Here is a 22,202-nt window from a genome sequence, read left to right as displayed (position 1 = left end):
TGGCTTTTTTTTTTTTTCCCCATGGGAAAATCCATAATGTGAAATGTTTTCCAGGCTGGAACGTCATGAAGATCATAAAAACTGCTCAGATGGATCAAATTATTGAATTTGGTTAATATCCTGTGTTTCAGTCCTAGTTATTCTTTTCAAATTCAGAATACTAATTGGTGAAACAAGGCATTTTTGAAGAACTTGAAAAAGTGTCTTTTCCAGATACTGTCTGAAACAAAATGTCACTGATTCTGATGCATTTTTTTATAAAAGCTTCTCTTACATCAAATCTGTCTTTTTGTAGCAGGACGCCATTGCACTGGAAAAGCTTTGATCTTTAGTAGTCCAAAATACAAAGATGTGAAATCAGACTGACCATTTGTATAATTCAGCCATAGCCTACCAAAACCGTATTCTTTAAGTACCTTATTCCTTTAAATTGCTTTAGGCGAGATACAGCTTCAGGAAAAGTCATGTTTAAACAAAGCATCTGTTTTTCCTCCAAAACCTCAAACTCAAGCAAGATGTATTTAGTTCTAAAGGCAAAGAAAGGCAAATAGTAGCTAGCCTGAAAATTTTCTGTGCCACTGAAAAAAATGAAAGCCTTCAAGGATGCTGCATATGCCTTTGTAAAATCATATTAAATAAATTAACAGAACTGCAGAAAAATGGCTCTTGCTTATGTCAATCTGTGTCAGATAACCTCTGACTTAAATTTACATTCTTCATTAAATGATGGCATTATTAGATCTTAATGTATGTATTTAAATGGAAATGTTTGTCTTTTGGAAGGGAGTGGATGAAGAAGATAAAGGTGTAGAGTTAAGGTTCCTGGAGTTTTGCCTTTTCTTATTCAGTCACAGTGCTCCAGAAAATTTGCCTGGCTTTTCCAGATTAGCCACCCTTGTCTGTTAGCACAGCTCGGTGCCTTCTGCCATTTTCCTTTTAGTTTAATTTCAGAGATGGCTTTGTCTATAGCTCCCTGGAGACTTACACTGACTAATCCCCCTCTGCTGTAATTAAGGGGAAAAAAAAAAAAGAAAAGAGAAAAAAAAAAAAGGGAAGGAAGTCATAAATAGGATTTATAAAGGGAAGCTTTTATATTGAATTCTGAGAGCCACGTTTTATAGAACATGAATGCTGACCCACTCTAAAAGGATTTGCTGGAAATTTAATTTAGGGTCTATGGCTAAAAGGGCAATTTTAGCAAACTTGCATTTGTATTCCTTCACCTTATGTTCTTTAAAGGTAGTTTCATCAATATCAAGGGACATGTTTCAGTCTCCAAAGATTGCCCAATAACACACAGTACCCTTAGCAGATCAATATAGGAATTGAAAAGTCCTATATAAACAGCTGGAAATATAGTAAAATGTTTTGGTTTTCAGTCTTCTATTCCATAGGTTTAAACAGAGGCAGAAAAGTCACCAAAATAGCAATTAATAGAAGATAAATACCAGAATCAAATAGTATTTCATAATTTTTTCTGTTGCTCCTACATATTAAAAATTCTTCCTCTACCCCAAGTCATCTTAGCACTTTTCACAATTAATGCTTTATCAATTATAGTTATTATCAAAACAAGCTTTCATCCACTACATATTACTTAATATTCTCTGAATATCTTCTGTGCAGGCTGTCACCTGTTGAGGTTAATACTGTTTTGATTTAACCAAGTTTTGTGTCCATGGGTAGCACTGCCCTAACCACTAACACATAGCTGAGCGTATGTTAAACTGATCAGGTTTTGTTCACCTATGTAAAACATTTACATAAGGATATTTTTTGGGGGGGGAAATGTTAACGTTAATATTGTCTCTAGTTTCCTGAGCTTTAGCACACTTGATAGCCTGTTTCTCCTGCATTAATATACCACCTCAGTGAAGAGTCTGCAGGGAAGGAGAAAGCTGTCTGAGGTGTAACAGCTGAAATAAATGTACCATTTAATCTGTTGGCTGTTGATGCAAATTCAATCCAAATGGATATTGAATGATGCTGTTACAGTTTGATGACTCTACTGTTTTCTTCAAGAACAATCATCAGTCTGTACACCTTCTCAGAGAGCTTCACACTTAGGTGTGCTTTTTTTTTTCCTTGTAGGAAATCCCTGGTCTGAATGTACTTAAGTAGGGACAAGCCCTTTATCCTATCAGCTGAGGCCCAGTACACTGTGGATATTTTCCCTGTGTGTCTCTTTTACACTCTAGTGAGATCCATTAGTGGGACATTTGAGACTGCTTCTGCAGCAGCTACATCTGCTGTGATGGTTCTGTGGATAAATAGCTTTTTCTTCATGGCTCTCAAAACAATCTGCTCATTTTAGAACACAGAAGGAAAAATAAAAGGTATATTCACCTTCAACATGACCTCTGAGGGGAAAGAATGAAAAAGAATGAGAGAAGTGCCAAGAAATTTTGAAGCACCTGAAAAACTCTTTACCAAAATCAGCTCTTCTGTGCTAACCTTTTTTACTTAACTGCCTTTTCTGCTGTTAAGTTTCATTGATCTTTTAGCCTTGATTGGAAGTGACAGGAATTAGTTTTTATTGATCCGCTTTCCTTTGCTTGAAACAGCTTTATTTATGGTAAAGCATGTCCCCTGTATCTATTTGCTTAATGGTAAGTGTGCTGTTGTCTCTGCATGTGTGAGTGACTGCTGAGACAGGTAATTGCATAATTTCTTCTAATTTTTTTATTTGAGGGTAAACTGAAAATGTGCAAAATCACTTCAGTGCCTTTCATGTTCACAGGGAATTGGTGTATAATGCTTTTGAAGTACTGTGAGAAGTCTTTTTTGTGACTGTATTCGTTAATATAATTATCAAAAATATATTCTAATGGGCTGCTTTGTGAAGACTGATAGGCTCTCTAAGTGGTCTCTTCTCAAAGAAAATCGTATCCGTGTAAAAAAACTTGAGCAATTAAAAGAAGGGCTCTGCTGAGGCAGAGCAGTGGTGGTTTGCTCTACTGAAACAGGAAGCCCCAGGGCCCAGCTTTATCAATTTAGTGAGGGGGGAAAAAGCAACTCACAGAATTGGAAAACTGCCCCTTTTTGAGAAATTTATTACTCCTGCCTGCCTTACATTCCTGTGCAGGGGATGCAGGGAATGGCATGGGATGAGCTCAGTTCCAGTTCCTGAAAAAAGATGATCCCGAGTATCATTGTTGGCTGCTGTGGGAAGGATGAGACCTTGAGGATTTAAATGAAATACTGACTCTCTTAAGTTAGAACAAAGTCTTATTTAGGGTTATTTCTGACTAAATGATATTTATGTATTTATTTATTTATTCTTTCCTTCAACAAAAAGGCAGGTTAATGGTTCATAATAACAAAACCTTTTACTAGAAATCTAACTTACTGCAGCTTCACTTAAATAGCTGCACGAGCCCTAAACTCAAGGTCTTGTAGCCATCCCTCTAGAACAATTACATGTTACAGTGCTCCCAGGAGAGCAGTGCCTTCCATCTCTGCGGGAGAAACTCTCAGTTCCAGATTTGTGGGGTATTTTTTACCATGGCTGCCCACCCCAGACATACAAATCTGGGGACTGTCAGCCCGGGCGCCACTGCTGAACTGTGCTGCTGCTGTGCAGTACAAACAGCTCCCAGGCAGACAGTTAATTTATTTGGAGGATGGACAAGGCTAAATCCGGTGCACACCAATTCTGTGCCTGCAATATTAGTGAATAATGCTTTGTCTAACAGTTTCTGACAGGATTTTCAATCTGGTTTATCATTTCATTTGGGGTAACACTGCAAATCTCTGAGTCATTACGGGAATGAAATAATTACTATCCTGGGCTTTTGTTTTGTCCTTAAGTTTGGTAGCTATTAAAATTGCCAGATTTGCTTCCTGAACACATCATAGTTTTTCAGACTTCTCCCCACAGTGTGATAATGCTTGTGCAAATCCCTGGTGCCAGGCATGGAGCAGACTGGACAGGGAGCTGCATGGATAGATCTTACATGAGTTAAAACTTCCTGCCTAGGTCCTGCACATTTGCATTAAATTGCCACCGTAAAAAGAGCATTGATGAATTTGTGCAGGCAACACAGCAACATAAAAGGTGTCAATAGACTCTGATGTGGAGGGGTTCTCTCTTCCCTCTTTTCCCATCTCCTCAAAGGAGGGAGAAGAGGGAAGAATCGCCCATCATCCTGTTTTTCAGCCTGGTCCTCATGTTTAGACTAGCCACTCTTTGAATTGACTCAAAGATATGCCATTCATGCAATTCTTTGTGATATAAAATCACAGGCAAAGTGATTACTTGTCACAATCTTAAATTCTACATGTTCTTGTCTCTAGAATTCCCAGCTGTAGATGGGTCATTATTGAACTTCATTTTTCCAAGACATTATAAATAATAGCACTAATTTATATGTGGCCTTTGTGTCACAGAATCACAGAATATGCTGAGCTGGAAGGGACCCACAAGGATCATCCAGTCCAGCTCCTGGCCCTGCACAGGACCATCCCCAAGAGTTACCCCATGTGCCTTTAGAGTATCATCCAAATGCTCCTGGAGCTCTGTCAGCCTTGGTGCTGTGCCCACTGCCCTGAGGAGCCTGTTCAGTGCCCAACTACCCTCTGGGGGAAGAACCTGTTTCTAATATCCAGCCTAACCCTCCCGTGGCACAACTTGAGGCCGTTCCCTGGGGTGTGTTACGTGGCAGCGTGGACAGTCAAGCCCTGACTCAGCCGCAAGCGAGAACCTACAACGATCCTACTGAAGCTGCAGTGTCGAGCCTGGCAGACTTGTACTTGATTGTATTATTTGTGGCTTATGTTTTAAAAAAACCTACCAATAACTGCAGGTTTTTGTGTCTCTTGCAGGCGACTCCACTCCAACTTCCTGCACTGTGACTGTCACCTGGCCTGGCTGTCGGACTGGCTGCGGCAGCGCCGCACCATCGGCCAGTTCACCTTCTGCCTGGCCCCCGTCAGCCTCAGGGGCTTCCTGGTGGCAGAGGTGCAGAAGAAGGACTTTGTCTGCTCTGGTAATGACCCCAATTACTCGTTTCTCTGTCAGCTGGTGGGTTTATGTTGCTATTCACATGAAAAACAGCGAGTGGAAAACGACCATGTTGTGTTCCGGTGCCATCCTGTAGCAATCCTGGTTTTATCACTGATAAAATGTACGGGAGCAGATCAAGTTGTTATATTTTTTTTTTCAACTTTATAAGAATTATTGGATTCCAGTTAACATTTCACTTCTCACATTATTTTTTTTTTCTGCTTTAACGTTGCCAATGATATCAACATAAGAAATCAATTAAGTGTGGATAATCTGGTGTTTCTCAAGGGAAGAGCCTTACAGCTGACTGGAATAAGAAAGAAAGGAAATAGAAAATGCAAATCTGAGTGTGTTGACAAATGATTGGACAATGGAACATGAGGAGCAGATTTTATCCTGGAGACTGAAACAGGACTCTTAGGAAGCCAATGCACTTTGCTGTCCTGCGAGTTTCCACACTGATAAATGAGGCAGATGATACATGGCAACTCACAAACCATGTGTCTGTGTGTTGGGCCTATTCATCAGATCTCTAGAACTGCACTTGGCTCTTGTGTGATACAAATAGATTTTCCTAAAATAAGAAGAAAAACAAAGAAAGGGAAAAGTAGAAAAATTGGAAAAAAGAAACGTCTGAATTGGGTTGACAGGAAGGAACTGGTGGAGGAGAGCTATGGCAGTGGGTGTGCTGTGAAAAAAGATACCAGACATAAGTTTGGGGGTAATTTTGTAGGCCCAGTGGAACACAGGGAGCTTGTCATGAAGCTGATGTGAGTCCTAACCTTGACAGACTGAATCTTGTGCTGTTGGGTTCTTTCTCTCTCACAGCCTGTGAGCCCTAAAGCTCCATCCGATTGCTACATGGGTTGGCTGATGGAAATGCAGTAGAATTGCTTGTGCTAGAAATGTTTTTAGGAATGCCTTTTTTCTGTAGTTTCATTTACATGTGACAAAGAAAGAGAAAAAGGGTTTTACTTGGAGAAGACCCCGCTTAACCACAGTAAATTCGTGCCCAGGTGTGCAGAAGTATTATGGGCACATGGAAAATGAAGTTGCACACGAGTGATTTTGAGACATGATATTCAAGAGTGCTGGGCAGCTTCTATGCAGTTGTGGAGATGATGCCCAGAATATCTTATAAGTTACATCAAAAGTTGAAAATAAGTTTAAAATAAGTTTAGAAATGTTAACAGTCTTGGGAGAGGAAGGATAAAAGAAATGGATAAATGAATTAAGCTATTAGGAGAAGCTAATTTTACCAAAGAGGTAACCACAGCTTTTTTTTTTCCCTTAAGAAATGAAGTTTTAGATGGGGCATGGGTTCAGCTATTTGGATTTATGACATGGTGAATGAGGGAAAATGAGTTGTTTAAATCAGGAGAAGAGATAATAATTGCTGAATGAGAAATGTAACGTGAACAGAACCCATTTAAATGGGGTTTTCTGTGCAGACTGTGACTTCCAAAAGAGACAAGGGTTTTAACCGTTGCCTATTGGATCAAAAGCATCTAAGGGTACTCTCAAGATTTGCCTGCTTTTAAAAATATATAAAATAATGAAAATTCAAGGAAAGAAGTTTTCAGTGAGACAGTACATCAACTGTATCCGTGTAACTCTCATTTGGGAAATGAAATGAAATGTACTGAAAAAGAAATTCATTTGAAGAGCTCATTTTAGTGGAGGCTTTAGCTGAGAACTCAGCTTAGTACATGCTAGTTCAACAAAACCTACATGGACAGCTAGTTTAAAGAGGATATAAATCTTCCCTTCTCCTTATTACAGTTCCTATTCCTAATTTTACAGCATCATTTGTTAATGTTTGACTATGAAGTCAAACTAGGACAGATGGTGAATAGTGAACTGAACTTGTCCTTCTGCAAAGGAATTTTATAGAAGTTAAGCTTGTATGAATCACTGTAACTAGCCTGGAGCTGGCAGTGAGAGCCACCTTTGCATCACAGTTATGAAGAGCTGAAATACAAAGTAGTGAACAGTAGCCCTGTTTTAGTACAGGCTCAGAATCTTAAGCACCTGTGTTTTTATGGCAGTGGGAATATCATCACAGGAAAAGGAAACAGCTTTTCCTTCGCTGTGAAATGGGCTTCATCAGAGCATTCCAGTTCAAAACCTGTGCTTCTGGATGCTTCAAAGGAGCAAGAATAGAATCATGATTTGGGGAAAGAAGATAAACAACATTGCAAAACTGACTTATCTTTATTCTTTGAGCCCTATGCAAAAATAGTGGTGTTTTATAATTTTATGGGAAATACTTTTTTGGAAGCAGATTTCAAACACTACATGCCAAGCTGGAAAACTAAAACTGAAACAATGGCAGAGAGGTGCCATAACTGGAACCCAAATTGCTTGATTCCCTCTAGACATGTCCTGTACTGTGATGTTTATAAGCATTAGCAGCAAAGCCTCTCAAGATAGTGTTGCTGAAGCCAGAGTTACATGCAGATATATCTGGGTGAACTGAGTCACACCTGTGTAACCTGGGAGTCAGTCTTTCAAAAATGTTACTCAGCTTATGCACATGAATCATAAAAATGCTGTTTCCAATGGCCCCTGTGGACCAAGTGTGAGCAGCAGAGGAGCTATTCCAGGTTTCTCTTGCTCGTGCCCATGAGCATTTGGCTCAGAGCTGGAGGTGAAGGTGCAGGATTCAATAGTGCACAGTTGCCTGGAGATGGGTTTGCAAATATGTGTAATTGGATTTGTGTTACTGAGGAGAAGGGGAGAAGTCATGGACAGACCTGAGTGGGGCTGGGACTTGACAGCCTCTCACCATTGGAGGAGAGGTGAGTGCTGCTGCCAGTCCTGTCACCCACCAGGGCCTTCTGGCTGGCTTCTCCAGCAAACTGTCCCCTCCTCTTGGAGAGTCTCTCCTCCAGAGCCACCCCTGACAGAACAGCCTGCCTGGGCCTTTGCCTTTAAGGCCATCTGTTCCCAGGGAAAACTCCAAACACGCTCTTCCCTCTGCACAGTTGGTTATTGAGCTCTGGGATGTGTTTGGTGAAACAGTCTCCTACAAGGTAGTATGTGTAAGAGGGGAAACTGTGTGGCACCAGAGGATGAGCCCCTTGTTGATGTGCTGCACAAAGGTAGCAGGCTGTGTTTCACACAGGTAACAGGCTGTATTTCACACAGGTAGCAGGCTGTGTTTTACACAGGTAACAGGCTGTATTTCACACAGGTAGCAGGCTGTATTTCACGTAGGTAACATGCTGTATTTCACATAGATAAAGAAGTGTATTTTGCATAGGTAGCAGGCTGTATTTCACATAGATAGCATGATATATTTCACATAGGTAGCATGATGTATTTCTTCTCTCTCCACCATATTCTTGCCATTCACTGCCACACTGATGTGACAGAAGACAGTACACTAAGTAAAGACTTAGCATGAGCTGAAATACTACCTGTACTCTGATCTTTGAGACTTGTTTATTTTTGTATTCCCTTAGCTAGCAGAGAAGCATCTGGGGGTTCTGGCTAATGCTCAGTACTTCTTAGAGCCTTCCAGTCTTTGCCTGGATCAAACCCAGCTTCCTTCCCATGCTCAGATGCTTCACTGTTCAACTGGCCTTTCCTTCTCTGTCTCTCTCAAACACACTTTATCTCTCTGCCTATTTGTCTGTCTCTTGTCCTCCCCTGACCTCCTCCTGATAGTAATTTTATTTCATTTTGCTCTCATATAAGTTTTATTATAGCTCTTTGATTTTTCTTCTCCCTGCTCTTTACTTATTGAAGTTGAAATTAATCTGCATATTGATCAGTTAAGTCATAATGTGTTTTCTCACCTGCATCAGCGTGGCTGTAAAGCTTTGCCAGCTGAAGCAGTGGGTTTGTGAAGTTTTGCAGTTGTGCCACCAGCAGCCCCTTGGTCTTTTCAGAGCTCTGTGCAGGAACCACTGAGTGACCCCATTTAGATTTTTTTTATCATTCTGGTTTTCCTAAATATATACATGGGGGAAAAAAATACATCTGAACTGCCTGTCTAAGAATAAAGCAGCTGCATTGAGGAGCATTGAATCTCATACTGGGACTGCAGCACACTTCAGCTGCTTCCCAGGTTTGTTATAATTTTGGCCAGTAATTAGATGTATTTTACAATGGACAGTGTTTGAAATGGAGTATGAACATTAGATGAGATTTCTTAGAGTAGACCAGAGATCGATTTTTCTAAGAGTTGATGAAATTTATAAGTGTAAAATATGTAATTTTTAAGTACTTTTCTAAGATAGTTTTTTTTTTTATAATGAAAGAAGTGTTCTAGAGAAGGAAGGTAGATCAATAAAACATTCCCTTTTTTTATTAGAAGCCATTTTCTCTGATCCTTGATCCTTAGTTACCATTCAGAGGGTCTCCAAGAACCTGAAAGAAGTCAAGATGCGTAATTTGGATTAATTAAGTTAAAATTCAGTCTGAAATTTACTCAAGAGAGAAAATATTACCACAGACAAGTGTCCAGTGATTTCTGTCTATATAAACCGATACTGATTTTAAGAAAACAGTGGATTGACCCAAATCTCAGTTGAAGATCTAGAGTTTCTGATTCATGTAGTGAGACTGCAGCTGAGGTACAATAAAGAGAAAAATATGTTAGCTTCCTGCTGCTTCATGCAGACTGGAAGCCCTAATGAGGCAGCAGATTTATTTGTTTAGGTGAGGTCAAATGGCCTTAAAACAAAGCTGTTACTCTGTGGCCCGGACCAAGGAGCTCAGGAGATTGTCTTGCTCCGTTTTTTAACTAATAATTTCATGACATATTGTTGAGGAGTAACTGATAAAACAGCACTCTTCAAGCTTAGTGTCTTGATGAGAGCACTCAGGAGATGCCAAAGGAAAAGTGCGTGGGGAGAGGAACTCCCCCCCCCCACCTGCTGCTGTTTAAAACTCTGTGCAGGGGTGTTTCTGTGGGCTGGGGAGGTGCTGCCAGCAGGGAGGATTGGTGCTCCCTGCAAACTAAAAAGGGGGAAGGACTGTTTGCTAACGCTGCAGGGCAGTGGCAGTGGCTCCTGAGGGAACCTGAGGGATTCTCTCTGTGCTGTCCATCCCAGCTCATGCAGGGAAGGGCTGTTGATGGCCCTCGGTTCTGATGGTCACAGGAACTGGACAAGCAAGCTGGAAGGAGGAGAAGAAGGAGGACTTTTCCTCTGTGTGTGCCAGTGGTCCTGCCATGTGGGACATCCTCACTGTACAGCTGTTTTATTGCTTTTAGAATGAGCTTGACCACTTCAGCCAACTCTGACCTTTCTCCACAAGAGTCACCTGTGGGTCATGTCAGACACAACATCCTTTTCTTCCTCCCTGTAAAGCTGGTTCTTGCTTTTTCTGGCCATCCAAAGACCCCATAAGTGCTCTTACAATGAATGGAGTCTAGGCAGGACTTACAGCGTAAGACTTTTAAAGCCTCTTGGTAAAAAATGTGCTTTAAATTTGATCTTGGGAAATTTCTATGGAATGCTGGTAGAATTTTTACCTCCTGTTACAATGTGCTACCACAAACTAACATTAATGACCAGTCTAAAGAAACTTTTCAATACTGTGCAGTTGTTAGTTGCTCCTCAAATGAAATCCTGTAGGAGATTTGGAGAGATACTAATTACTGTTTATCAGTTTGTTTGTTTGATGTTTCCATTAAGTTTCTAATAACAAATTGTAGTTTACTCTAGCACTAGCAGTTATGTTGTTTTAGACTGTAGGAATTTGCTTCTTGACTTGCTTAGTATGTAAGATGCCACATATGGTGCATTTTCATTTGGGGGACCATCTTGCCATTCTGAGGGATAAATACGTATTTATTAAGGCACTTAATACTTCTTTGAGGACTAAAGCTGAAAATTGGCTTTTAATTACAGTAAATTTAGTTTTACTGTTGAAAATGATGTCTTACCTTTCAGTATAATTAGCTTTTTTTTTTCTCCTTGAAACCCTCTGTTCCCCAGAGCAGTATGTATAGTGCCTTAATGCTTATTTAATGATGGCAGGTTGGGGTATAATTATTCAGCCATTGAGCTTTTGAACTGTTGCTGTAAAAATAATAACATGATTAGCTTTTATGTTAATGTCCAAAGCTTGTTTTATTACAAGTTGTGTTGGCAGTATTTTGGTACAGGAAAAAGCTTCATGGCAGTACCACAACTGTGCTCAGAGCCAGTTCACACAGAGCAGTGGTGTTAAATACACAGGAACAGGGTTGACTTTGAGGATGTGGACAAGCCTTTGTATGAAATCTGTAGAGTTTTTTCTGTTCAATACATGTATGTGATTGGCAACTCATTTATGGACACACAATTAATGAGAGTAATTAAACCAGGCATAGGGCTGCTTTATGGCCAGTGAAATTAGTGATGTTATGGAGTTGCATTACACCTGGGGTGGGTTGGCAGTGGCCCACCACCAGCCACCCTGCTGCTCACACTCCCCCTCCTCACTCTTCTCCTCCTGGGGTGAAACCAGGATCTGCTCCAGCACCTCCTTCCCCTCCTTACTCTCTGAGTTTGCTGCTTGCAGGACTGTCTCTCACACTTTTTTTCCTCACTCCCTACTGCCTGACAGCATTTTGCCCTTTCTCAGGTGCACTCTCACAGAGGCACCACCACCTTCACGGGCAGGCTGAGCTGTGGAGCCGAAAGGAAGTGTCTGGAACTGCCCCAGCCTCTCCTCCCAGCAGCCTCCCTGGCAACTCTGGGCACCAACAACGCCCTGTACCCAAAGAGAAGGGTCTCCTGGCCCATTGAATTAACTCCTAGTAATGGCAGGCAAACATGTTCAGGTCAGGAGATCTGTAAGAATTTTATTCTATAATTTCCAGACACCATAAAGAGCTTGAATGTACCAGGGGCCTCTTGCAAAAGACCGAAGGCAGTGACTCCTGTTTGTCTCAGGACAGAGGCAGGAAAGGTCACTGTTACCCCTCCTTCCTTAGCGTGTTCCAAATGTCAAAGAATTTGATCCATGGAATCCCCAGGTGGCCCTGGGAAGGGGATGATGCTTCACTTTTCAGTCCTTGCCCACTCTGCTGGAAAAAAAGTGTTTCCTCACTCCAGATCTGACCAGGCTGGATCCCTTGGATGTCATTATCAGGAGAAGAGTCACATTATGCCAGCCATCCCTGAGCAGCTGTGTGAAGCTGTAATGCTTCTGGCTGGAGTGAATCCCATCTTCCTCCTCCTCCTGAAGAGCCCAGCTGTAGTGCCAAGGCAGGGAAAGCCCCACTTTAACTGTGGCAGGATCAAACAAAATCACGTGGTATTTAAAACTCCTTTTCAAATAGCAGCAAAAGAAGCCCAAGGGCTCGAAGCATAGTCTTAAACTTTTCCTATTTCTTCCTGAACTTCATCAGATTTCCTTGTGAAACAGTTCAGGATGGATCACCTGTTTAGAACTGTACTCCCATCATAGGCTTCCAATTGATCATGACCATTATCTATCTTTTAACCTAGTACAGGTGGTATCCTTCCACTTAAATAATTTATCTTCCTCTTCATTTTTATGCTTGAATATATTTATAAGTTCTCTGCATTATTTCTGGACCTATTTTTAAGTGTCAGTTCACATGCACCTTTGAGACTGCTGATACAGGTTGAGGGATTGGCATTAATGTGATGAGTGTGCATGGCCAAAAGCACTACAGCTTTTAAGAATTTCTAGTAGCGTTATTTTAGTCTTTGACCTGCTTTGGAAGAGCAAACAATATACAAACCCACAGAACTCTTTTAGGAGAACATGGCTGTGCTGACAGGGCTGGAGAAAGACCTTGAAAAAAAGGCTCAGAGTGGGCACAGGGCACAGGAAATATTCTGCCTTTTCAATCCCTCCTGTGGAAGGCTTAGGTGGAATAAATTTCCCCGAGAGAAAACCACCTTTGTCATGGTTTTGCACAGACTTCAGTTGTCTCACAGATTATGTTTTATTAATCCTTCAGAAGACCAAATCTAGCTGTTCAACCTCAGTGGTTACAGGTGAGCCTCTTTCTTTGTTCTACTTCTTTTCCATTTTGCTTAGAAGTATTCTATATAATTTTGGTGCTGTTATTGTTAATGAAATAATTGGAATACTAATTCTTTTAGGATAAGGTAGTGTGAAGTAAGATTTGACTTTCAATGGTGTTGCCTTACTGATAGAGTTTGAAACATGCTAAGTAGGATTTTGTGGAATAAAGTAGTCTTCATCCATTAAGCCATTAACCTTCCTTTCACTGCAATTGGATATTTCTGGTTTTACTCCTCGATGTTTATTTGTAAACTGATTAGTGTTGACTTTTGCCCACAGAACACTTGTGCTCATGTGCCAGGAATTTTTAACAGATACATTTACTGTTTGGGAACGTTCAGCAAAGCAGTGAAGTAGAATCAAATAATGAATATTCATGACTAGAAAATTTTTGCATACCATGAACTTGATGGTATTAAAATCCTCAATTAGGGGCTCAAGTTACTAATCATAAATCTTAAAGCTGTGCTCAGTGAATAACTGTTGAACAATCGTAGATGGAAATATTTGCATAAAGCATTTGCTGCCCATTTATTGTAGAATAAACACATTTGTGCAAATTTTGTCCATTAGAGGAATATTTGCCATCCATAAGGAATGTTGGCTTTGCAGAAGGTCACCTGTGATTCCCTTGCCTGTCCCTCTCTGCAGGACTGTGTGTGCTCAGATGTACCTTTATGCTGGGATGCAGACACCAGTCAGGAGCAATACACCTGTTTTAGGTGGCTCTTTGAGTGTGAATCACTGGGAATTTAGTGCAGACTGTAGCTCATGCAATAACAATTGATTTCAGAGGTCCCAGCATTGTCAGAAGTTCCCATGGGTTATTTAATTAAACCCAAAAAGGTCAGACTATATCCATGGATCTGCAATACTCATAGTGTTTTGTTTATTGATCAATAATTTCGTGTCTGGTATACTTAAAATTATGTAAACTCCCCACAGATTTTTTTAACCTATAAGCCCTGTCAGATTTATCTTACTATCCATTAATATTCTTTACAATTAGCTGTGTTTTGCTGGTGGAAAAGAGCTGCTGCAGAGGCGACTGGATAGGTGAGGAGGTAATAAAACACACTACTTAGTGTGCTGTAGTTGGGTGTCAGTGAAAATGAGATTATTTAGTTTATTTAGTAATTGCAAAATTTATTTTAGATGCCTGTGACATTTAAACTGTCCATTTATACACCATAACCATTCTATTCTGATAATTATAATATCAGTCTGTTTGCTGCATTTAAAAGGCTAGAAGCTAATTAGAAGCTTATTTGGAAAAAAAGCATTTAATTTCTCTGTAAACTGCTGGGTCCTAAGTCTCTCCTCTTTTCTCTCTCCCCCTAACCCATAGTCTGAGACTAAAATCAAGTGCTGCCAGATATTAACTATCATAATCATTGACCTTGTCATTCCATTACGTCAGGCACAAAAAGCATGGTAATTTTTGTTAAATCACGTTCCCGTTTTAGCTTCCACATGTTGTTAGTGTTTTTCTTACAGCAAAATGTATAATTGAGTCGATGATTTTTATCTCTTAGAGAGAAATGTAATTAACGTGGTGAACTAGGGCTGCTGTGTAACAGAAAAGATCTGAGATGGCAAGATGACAGATCATAAGAACAACTTCAGAAGGGAGAGAGAGAATATAAATACAACTGGCTTGTCTATGACCATTTCCTTTTGCTGCATCCACGCCATAAGGAGTTTACTGCACTTGTGGAGGACACAAAGAATTCCTGCAATAATTCTGCCTTTCCTGTGTCTTTCCTTTTGGAGAAGTATTGGCAGCAAAAGGAAAATCTTTTTTTTTTAGATTTCAAATACCTTTCTTTAGAGGTTGTGTTGCCTTGGGGCCCTTGATGTGTCTGTATGCTCATACTCTGCATACCTGTGAAAGTCATACCCAAATTTGAATAACTTTATATTCCATAGACTACTTAGACTTGTTTTCTTGACTGGTCCTTTCTTTACCAGCTCCCCACAACTATACAAACTTTAAACTGATTAATCTCTCTTGGATTTTTTTGTACTTTAATTCTATAGATCTGATAACAATAGATCCTCAGTTAAGTGGAGCTGTTGAATCAGATGTTGAGTGTGTGTGTGTAATACAGTATTTTGCTCTTTGCCAAGGAGAAACAAGAGAAAGCATTTAATAATAATAATAATTTATGCACAAAGTCATTCTATCATTAAAGTTTTCAGAAATCTACAGTCTAGATCTACTTTTGCTCATGAAGAAGAAAGAATTTCACCTGCTCTAAAGGGCTGTGCTCATGGTGCTTAGGGACGTGGTTTAGTGGTGGAACTGCAGTGCTGAGTTAATGATCTTAGAGGGCTTTTCCAGCCTTAGTAATTTTATAATTCTACTCTTGCTGCCTGTTTTTTTTCTGCCAGACAGACTTCTGTTTCTATCTCTTCTCTTTCTTTTCAGAATGCTTTATATAATCCCCTCCTTTCATGCCATTCCTCCAGTGCAGATCACTCTGCAACACTGCCTCACACAAACTGTGGAGGTGCTGAGCCAGTCCCACTGACTCTTCTAGTGTTGATTTAGATGCAGCAGAGTCAGAAAAGACTCTTTGAACTCCAGCTGGCAATCCATCAGGTGTTTTGATGTTGTGCCCTAACAAAAAGGGAGGGTATTACTGCTCCTCTAACCCACAGTGATACGTGGTAGTGTTATAACTGTGCAAAATGCGTTTTCCCCCTGCTACAAAGCCACTTCAGAAAGCACATCAGATGTGTGGTGATAAAGGATGCGGGGAAGATTTGACCTTGCTGCCAACTTCTTGCCTCTCAAAGAGCAAGGATTGCTCTGAAGTATTTCTTTCCAGTTGGATAATTTCTCCCTATCCCTAAAAGCTTTCAGTAGCTCGTTTGCACTTCACTCCTCCTTCATTTAGTTTTGCCCATGGCACCACAAGGTAGGCAGGCAGAGAGAAAATGTAAAATATTAGCAGTCAGGTTCTAAGAGCAAATTTCTTGTTCTTAAACTTAATAGAGAGCAGTGCATGTTTTGAGGCAATATAAACTACTTTTGGGAGTAGTCACAGTTAAAATATAACAGAAACCTTAGACTTGCCTTAGGTTGGCAAAGCTGGCAATGCTGTTGGAGCAGAGCACTGTTAATTTTGCAGGAATTCTATTCACTGACAATGGTGCCCTGCATTTCTGTGGCCAGAAGACAGACCCAAGAGAGCTGCTTGCCCTGCCTGTTATACATGTGCTTGTTTAACTAGTGACATTGTTTTGTCTTGTTTAGTTCAAATAGCTACCCCTTCAATACTATATTAAATGCATGGTCGTGTATAGACTATGTTAAGACAATAATAAGATTTTGAAACTGGACAAGTCAAAGTTCAAGGTGCCTGATAATTTTAAATTTGTTTCCTTGGACCATATGCATATGGGTTTAGATTTTAATTGCATCATTGAATTATTTTTTACAGTAGATTTTTGCCCGGATGATTCTTGCAGGTGACACTGAAACCAGCTCTGTGTTGAGATGAAAGACTGGTGATGGTAAACTCCTTATCTGCAACTGTCCCAGCGGCTGGAAAGAGGACTATAAATGAGACAGGATATTTTAGCAAAGAGAAGGATAATTAGGATCACCTCCTGGTGAAAGCAGCTGCCCACTCTCATAAAGAATGCATTTGACTCTTGCCCATGCTGGAGTGAAAATTTCCTGTGAGATCCTTTTTCTTCTAGATGGTCACTACCTCTGAAAATCTTATTTCTGGATGCCTGGATTGGAGCTCTGGGGCCTGGTCTGCCAAATTGCAGTCACTCACAGCTCTGATTAGCATCAGTGAAAGCTGTATTTAAAACACACACAGTGCCATGAAACCCACAGTTTTCTCCTGCTGTCCTGACAAAAAGTCAGGTGGTGACCCAATAAAAACATTTCAGACCCGTTGCTTGAACTTGGCAACACTTTGCACACAGTTTAAATGGTGATCTTACCCTGAAACTTGGTAGTGTATTTTAATACAAGGCAGTTCTGTCATCCCTGGTTACAAAATAATATTGAAAGGGGATGACAGCTTGCTTGAACTCAAGGAAATTCAGACAAACTGCAGTGACTTCCCTTCAGAATTCAGTACCTTTCTGACGGAAGGCGTGATTTTGCAGTAATTGCCTTTTGCTTTCCAGCAAGTGTAAAGTCAATCTGTAGAAGTTTTCAGCTGATGCCTTTTCAAACTGTACCTGCCTGTCAAAATAATGATACTTAGAGGTGCCACTGAATGGCTTTCCCATGGTGACTTTTCCGTGCTGTTCACAACGCTTTGCAAACAGGAACATGACTAGTCTTGATGTACAAGTTGACGTTGTTGTGCACAGTTAAGGGCTAAACTGAGCATAAATCAAGAGAGACAATTTATAAGAATTTTTATAACATTTTAGTTGTCATAATGAACACTGGATTGCAAGTTGATGCAAAAAAATATTCTTTTGACTTTTTGTCACCTGCAGTTTTAATTCATGGATCATATCACAGATCTTTTCCAAGGCAAATCCCAAGAATGCACAGATTTGTGTATAGTTGTTTAATGGTTTTGCATGTATTTGTGATTTGACAACTATGATATTTTAGTTTTTCCAACCAAAAGGCCGATCTGCCACGACTTTTGTCACTTTTTACCAACTCAAGCCTTCACATTCAGCTGTGTCTGGTACCCGAGGTTCCTTGTGTTACATGTACTTTGAAAATATGACTCACTATAAATAAACCAATAAGTGCTACATCTTGATAACCTCCATTAGCATAGCAAACCCATTTTATCTATGGCTAAGTGTATGCATATATCAGAACTTCCAGTGTAAGAATCATAACCATTTGAGTAAAATTGACATAATTGCTACAGTTTCAAAAAAAACCCTTAATGACACCTAATTAAACCTGAATCTTATGAATTGACTAAAATGGATATAGAGCAATGTCCTCGTGCTACACCTTCGCTCTGTGAGAAGCTTTGTGTCTCTCGGTGGTATTAGTAACTCAAGGAAGGGTTTGAAGGTTTGAACTCATATATTTCTAAATTCTTTTTGTGTTTCCATTAACTGCATTGTCTAATCTTGAAAAAACTGGCTTTCTATTTCCAGTCTGATGCCATAACATGTTACCTCATTTCAAAAACATAAGTCATCGTCGATGACAGTCTTCTCTCAGTATGTAAAAATACTCAAGAAGTGTTTGTGTAACAGAAACTTCTAAGCAGAGATAACTTTTGGAAATATTACTTGATCCTGAGGCTTAATTTTGAAATCTTTGAATAATTTGATAGGGCTGATCATGGAGGAGACCAAAGAAGTGTTCATGAGGGAAAGAGATTGATAGACTGGAGACTGAGGAGGAATAAGAACACAGTAATCTTCTACACATTTTTCTCTGTAGTTGATGTGTAGCACATTATGTTCACTGAATCCAAATAAATTATTACTTTATACAGTAAAAGGATCTGGGAAACTCCAAGCCTGATGTATTTAGTTGTTAAATCTCGGCCGATCATTTTTTAAAACTAACGTTCAGTGTTTTCGTTCTGTCTCAGGTTCCCAGTCTGAACCTCCCTCGTGCAGTGCCAGTTCCATCACCTGCCCATCTGCCTGCACCTGCAGCAACAATGTAGTGGATTGTCGAGGAAGGGGCTTAACAGAAATCCCAGCTAACCTGCCAGAGGACATTTGGGAAATGTAAGTGCCCGTGTAATGCATTCTTTTCCTTGTCTCTCCATTTTTATTCTGTGTCTGGACCTCCTGTGTGGAAGAAAGGCACATGTTTTGAAAACTATTCTGTTATCAGGTGTAGTGTAGTTGTTCTCTTTGCTTTTGTTCTTTTCATCTAAGAGCTCAAAACATTCTTTATTTTAATTTAAGGTATTGTTTGACGTTGCCCTACCTAAAAGCAAGATGAAGTTCTTGGTGTATTAAGTTCAGATTGTGTTTGCATCCCACAAACCTGGAATTACAGTTCTGTAGTCAGTAAAAGAAACACACAGTCCTTTTTTATTTCTAGTTAGTGATTTCCCCATGAGATGGAAGGATGTCTCAATAGCTTGGCAGAATGCATTTATAATGAATTAGGACATCAGAGCACATTGTCCCTGCTGACTTTACCTTCTATTTCTTCCACATTTTGTTATTCCCAATTCTTTAACAGCTTTGTGACTTGTGTGGTGAAGTTAGATGCTAGTTTTACAGACTTATTTGTCTTTACTACCTTTAGGAATCGGAATCTTCTATTTCTGTGTCCATGACTTCATACTACTGTGGTCCTGAAATACTGTTACCTTAAACCAGTTTGCTTTTGGTTAGTCCATAGGGAATGCAGATCAATTCTTTTCCTATTTAGGTGCTTGTCACACAGAGCTTTCTGACATCCAGCCAGCTTTTACAGTCTACACTGTATGAACTCAGATATTGGGTAGTCACCAGACTCATCTTGTTGCTGTAGACATACTGCTACATAGCAAAATTCACTACAATAAAGAATAAATTCATAGGATCATAGAATGGTAAGGAAGGGATCCTAAAGACCATCTCATTCCACCCCTCTGCCATGGGCAGGGACACCTTCCACTAGCCCAGCTTGCTCCAAACCCCATCCAACCTGGCCTTGGACACTTCCAGGGATGGGGCAGACACAGCTTCTCTGGGCAACCTGTGCCAGGGCCTCACCACTCTCACAGGGAAGGATTTTTTCCTAATATCCCATCTAATCCTGCCCTCTGGCAGTTTCAAGCCATTCCTCATTGTCCTGTCCCTCCAGACCATTGTCCTGAGTCCCTCTCCAGCTCCCCTGGAGCCCCTTTAGGCCCTGGAAGGGGCTCTCAGGTCTCCTCGGAGCCTTCTCTTCTCCAGGTGAACCCCCCCAGCTCTCCCAGCCTGGCTCCAGACCTCTCATCGTCCTCTGGACTCTCTCCAAAAGGAGCTCCCTGTCCTTTTTACCCTGTGGGCCCATGAGCTGAACGTGGCACTCCAGGTGGAGTCCCACAAGAGTGGAGCGGGGGGGCAGAATCCATCCCTTCCTTCAACCTGCCGGTCGTGCTGCTTTGGATGCGGCGCAGGACACGGGTGGCTCTGAGCTGTGAGCACTCACTGCTGGGTCATGCTGAGCTCCTTCACAGCCAACACCCACAGTCCTTCTCCTTGGGGCTGCTCTCAATCCATTCTCCACCCAGCTTAGGATTGCCCTGACCCAGGTGCAGAGCCTTGCTCTTGGCCGTGTTGGACTCCATGAGGTTTGCACGGACTCACCTCTCCAGCCTATCCAGGTCCCTCTGGATGGCATCCCTTCCCTCCAATGGGTCAACCACAACACCACATTTGCCATCTTGGTGCTTTTGGCAAACCTGCTGAGGATGCACTCAATCCCACTGCCCATGTCAGCAAAGATGTTACACAGTCCTGGTCCCAATATCCAACCCCAAGGAGCATTGAATTCAACTAGTTCTTGTATTTCCCTTTAACTCAGTATTTCTTTGAGCCAAATTGTGTCTGACAAGAACCCTTGACTGACAAACTGTTCTACAGAAGCAAAACACAGAGCTGTTGCTCTAACACAGTTATTAAAAGTGACCTACATTTCACTCTGTTTCAGTATTAATTAAAGATCTTTTATTCAGCCTTCCTACCTTTCTTCATTAGCATGGGTAGGCAGAAGCTTCTCTGACAAAACTGCCAACAAGTCCTAAAGTTGTTTTTGTTGATAAAACCCTGTCACAAAACAGGTAACTCACTTGTCATGGGACATAAATCAAGCATCATACAGCACTAATTTTCCCTTGCTGCTGACCTCTGCCACATGTACCTTTAGAGGTCTGTTGTGTTACTCTATTACCCCTTTTTCTCAAGGTGAAGATCTTCATGTCAAGAATGTTTATTATGAAATAAAAAATTTAGGAAAGCCAGAAATCTCTATCCCAGACTGGCTTTTTCATAATTTCATAAAGTAGGTAGCAAGAATGTACAGAATGCAATTCATTTTTTCATAAAGCTTTGTGTTCAGTGGGGAGCTGACATCAGCAGCCAAATTGACTGAGGAAAAATGAGTTACAAGAAATTGAAGCTGAGGAATACAGACTGTGTGCTGAATGCTATGAAAGATTCTCTGCTTACAAAGTGGTTCTCTTGTGCTTTTCAGTGGAGAAATGAACAGTGCACGTTATAGAGAAACACATGGGAATAAGCAGAGAAAAGTTTTGCATGAATTCTTGGATGAAAACAAAAGTCATTAAGCACCTGGAGGCATATACTGACAAAGAAATACCAAAACAAATATGGCTTGGTGGTTTGTTGGAAATGAACAATATAGTCATTTCACTACATTGAAACAGCATCTACAATAAAAGGAGAAGTTGCATTTATTTGGAAAGGGTGCATGCAAGGTAAATAGGGAGCTTAGAGTGAGTGCAGAATGGACTTGACCTTGCAGAGGTATAGGGAAGGAGGGATGACCAGCTGGTAGGAGACAGTCTCCAAAGAATCTGATTTTCTGCTCAGACTTCATTGCAGCCTTGCAGCCAGTGCCTGTCAGACTGAGTGACTGCTCAGCCCATGGAGACAGCAGAGCCAGGCTGCAGCAGAGACTTGTTAAACCCTGAGCTCCCAGCTGTGCCTGCAAGAGTCACTGCCCTGCAGCTTGTGGGAACTCGGAAGGATGTCGTGAGAACCAGGAGTGCAACAAGTGTGGCTTTCCCTCAGAGCATGGTTTGGGCTGCTGTTGGCTCAGGACATGGGCTGGATGGGTCCACGCTCTGGCACTGCTGAGTTTATGCCAGGGAAAGGACAGCTTTCCTGCACGCCCAGGTGTGGGGCACTGTAGTGCTTCAAACAGTATTTCCTTCAACATCCTGCCTGCCAGGTCTGTTTGATGCCTCCTAATAGAGGAGAGGGATCAGTAACTCCCTATTAATTTTTTCCCCTCTTGCCACACTTTCCCTCTAACCTTTCTTTAGAATGAAGTTTCCATGCTATTTGTCTATCTCAGACCAGTCTACTCATTCTTTATTTATCACCTGAAGCGAGGCTGTATTTTAGGATATGAATTCTGAACAGCTTTTGTCTGAGAATTTTGTACACTCTAAAACAGTAGTGCAGGGACTGCCACTCCTGCCTTTGTGCTTCATAATAGTGCAAGACCCTCCTGAGTGAAAGCAGGGCACAGCCCCCCAAAGCCTGGCCCTCCTGCTCCTGG

General features: G+C 41.0%; 1 protein-coding gene across 2 annotated transcripts in view; it reads left to right on the top strand.

Moving 5' to 3' along the window:
* The window catches only part of SLIT3 (slit guidance ligand 3), a 480,366-nt gene that overhangs the window by 288,854 nt on the left and 169,310 nt on the right, over positions 1-22,202 (top strand). For both annotated transcript variants that reach the window (XM_017825656.1, XM_017825657.1), the window contains 2 exons: positions 4,825-4,988; positions 18,559-18,700. In XM_017825656.1, the coding sequence (XP_017681145.1) occupies positions 4,825-4,988; positions 18,559-18,700 (306 nt within the window). The remainder of the gene's footprint in view (positions 1-4,824; positions 4,989-18,558; positions 18,701-22,202) is intronic.

This window comes from Lepidothrix coronata, unplaced genomic scaffold, assembly GCF_001604755.1.
Source record: "Lepidothrix coronata isolate B3197 unplaced genomic scaffold, Lepidothrix_coronata-1.0 Scaffold121, whole genome shotgun sequence".
Lineage (NCBI taxonomy): Eukaryota > Metazoa > Chordata > Aves > Passeriformes > Pipridae > Lepidothrix > Lepidothrix coronata.
This window is presented reverse-complemented; position numbering and strand designations above follow the sequence as displayed.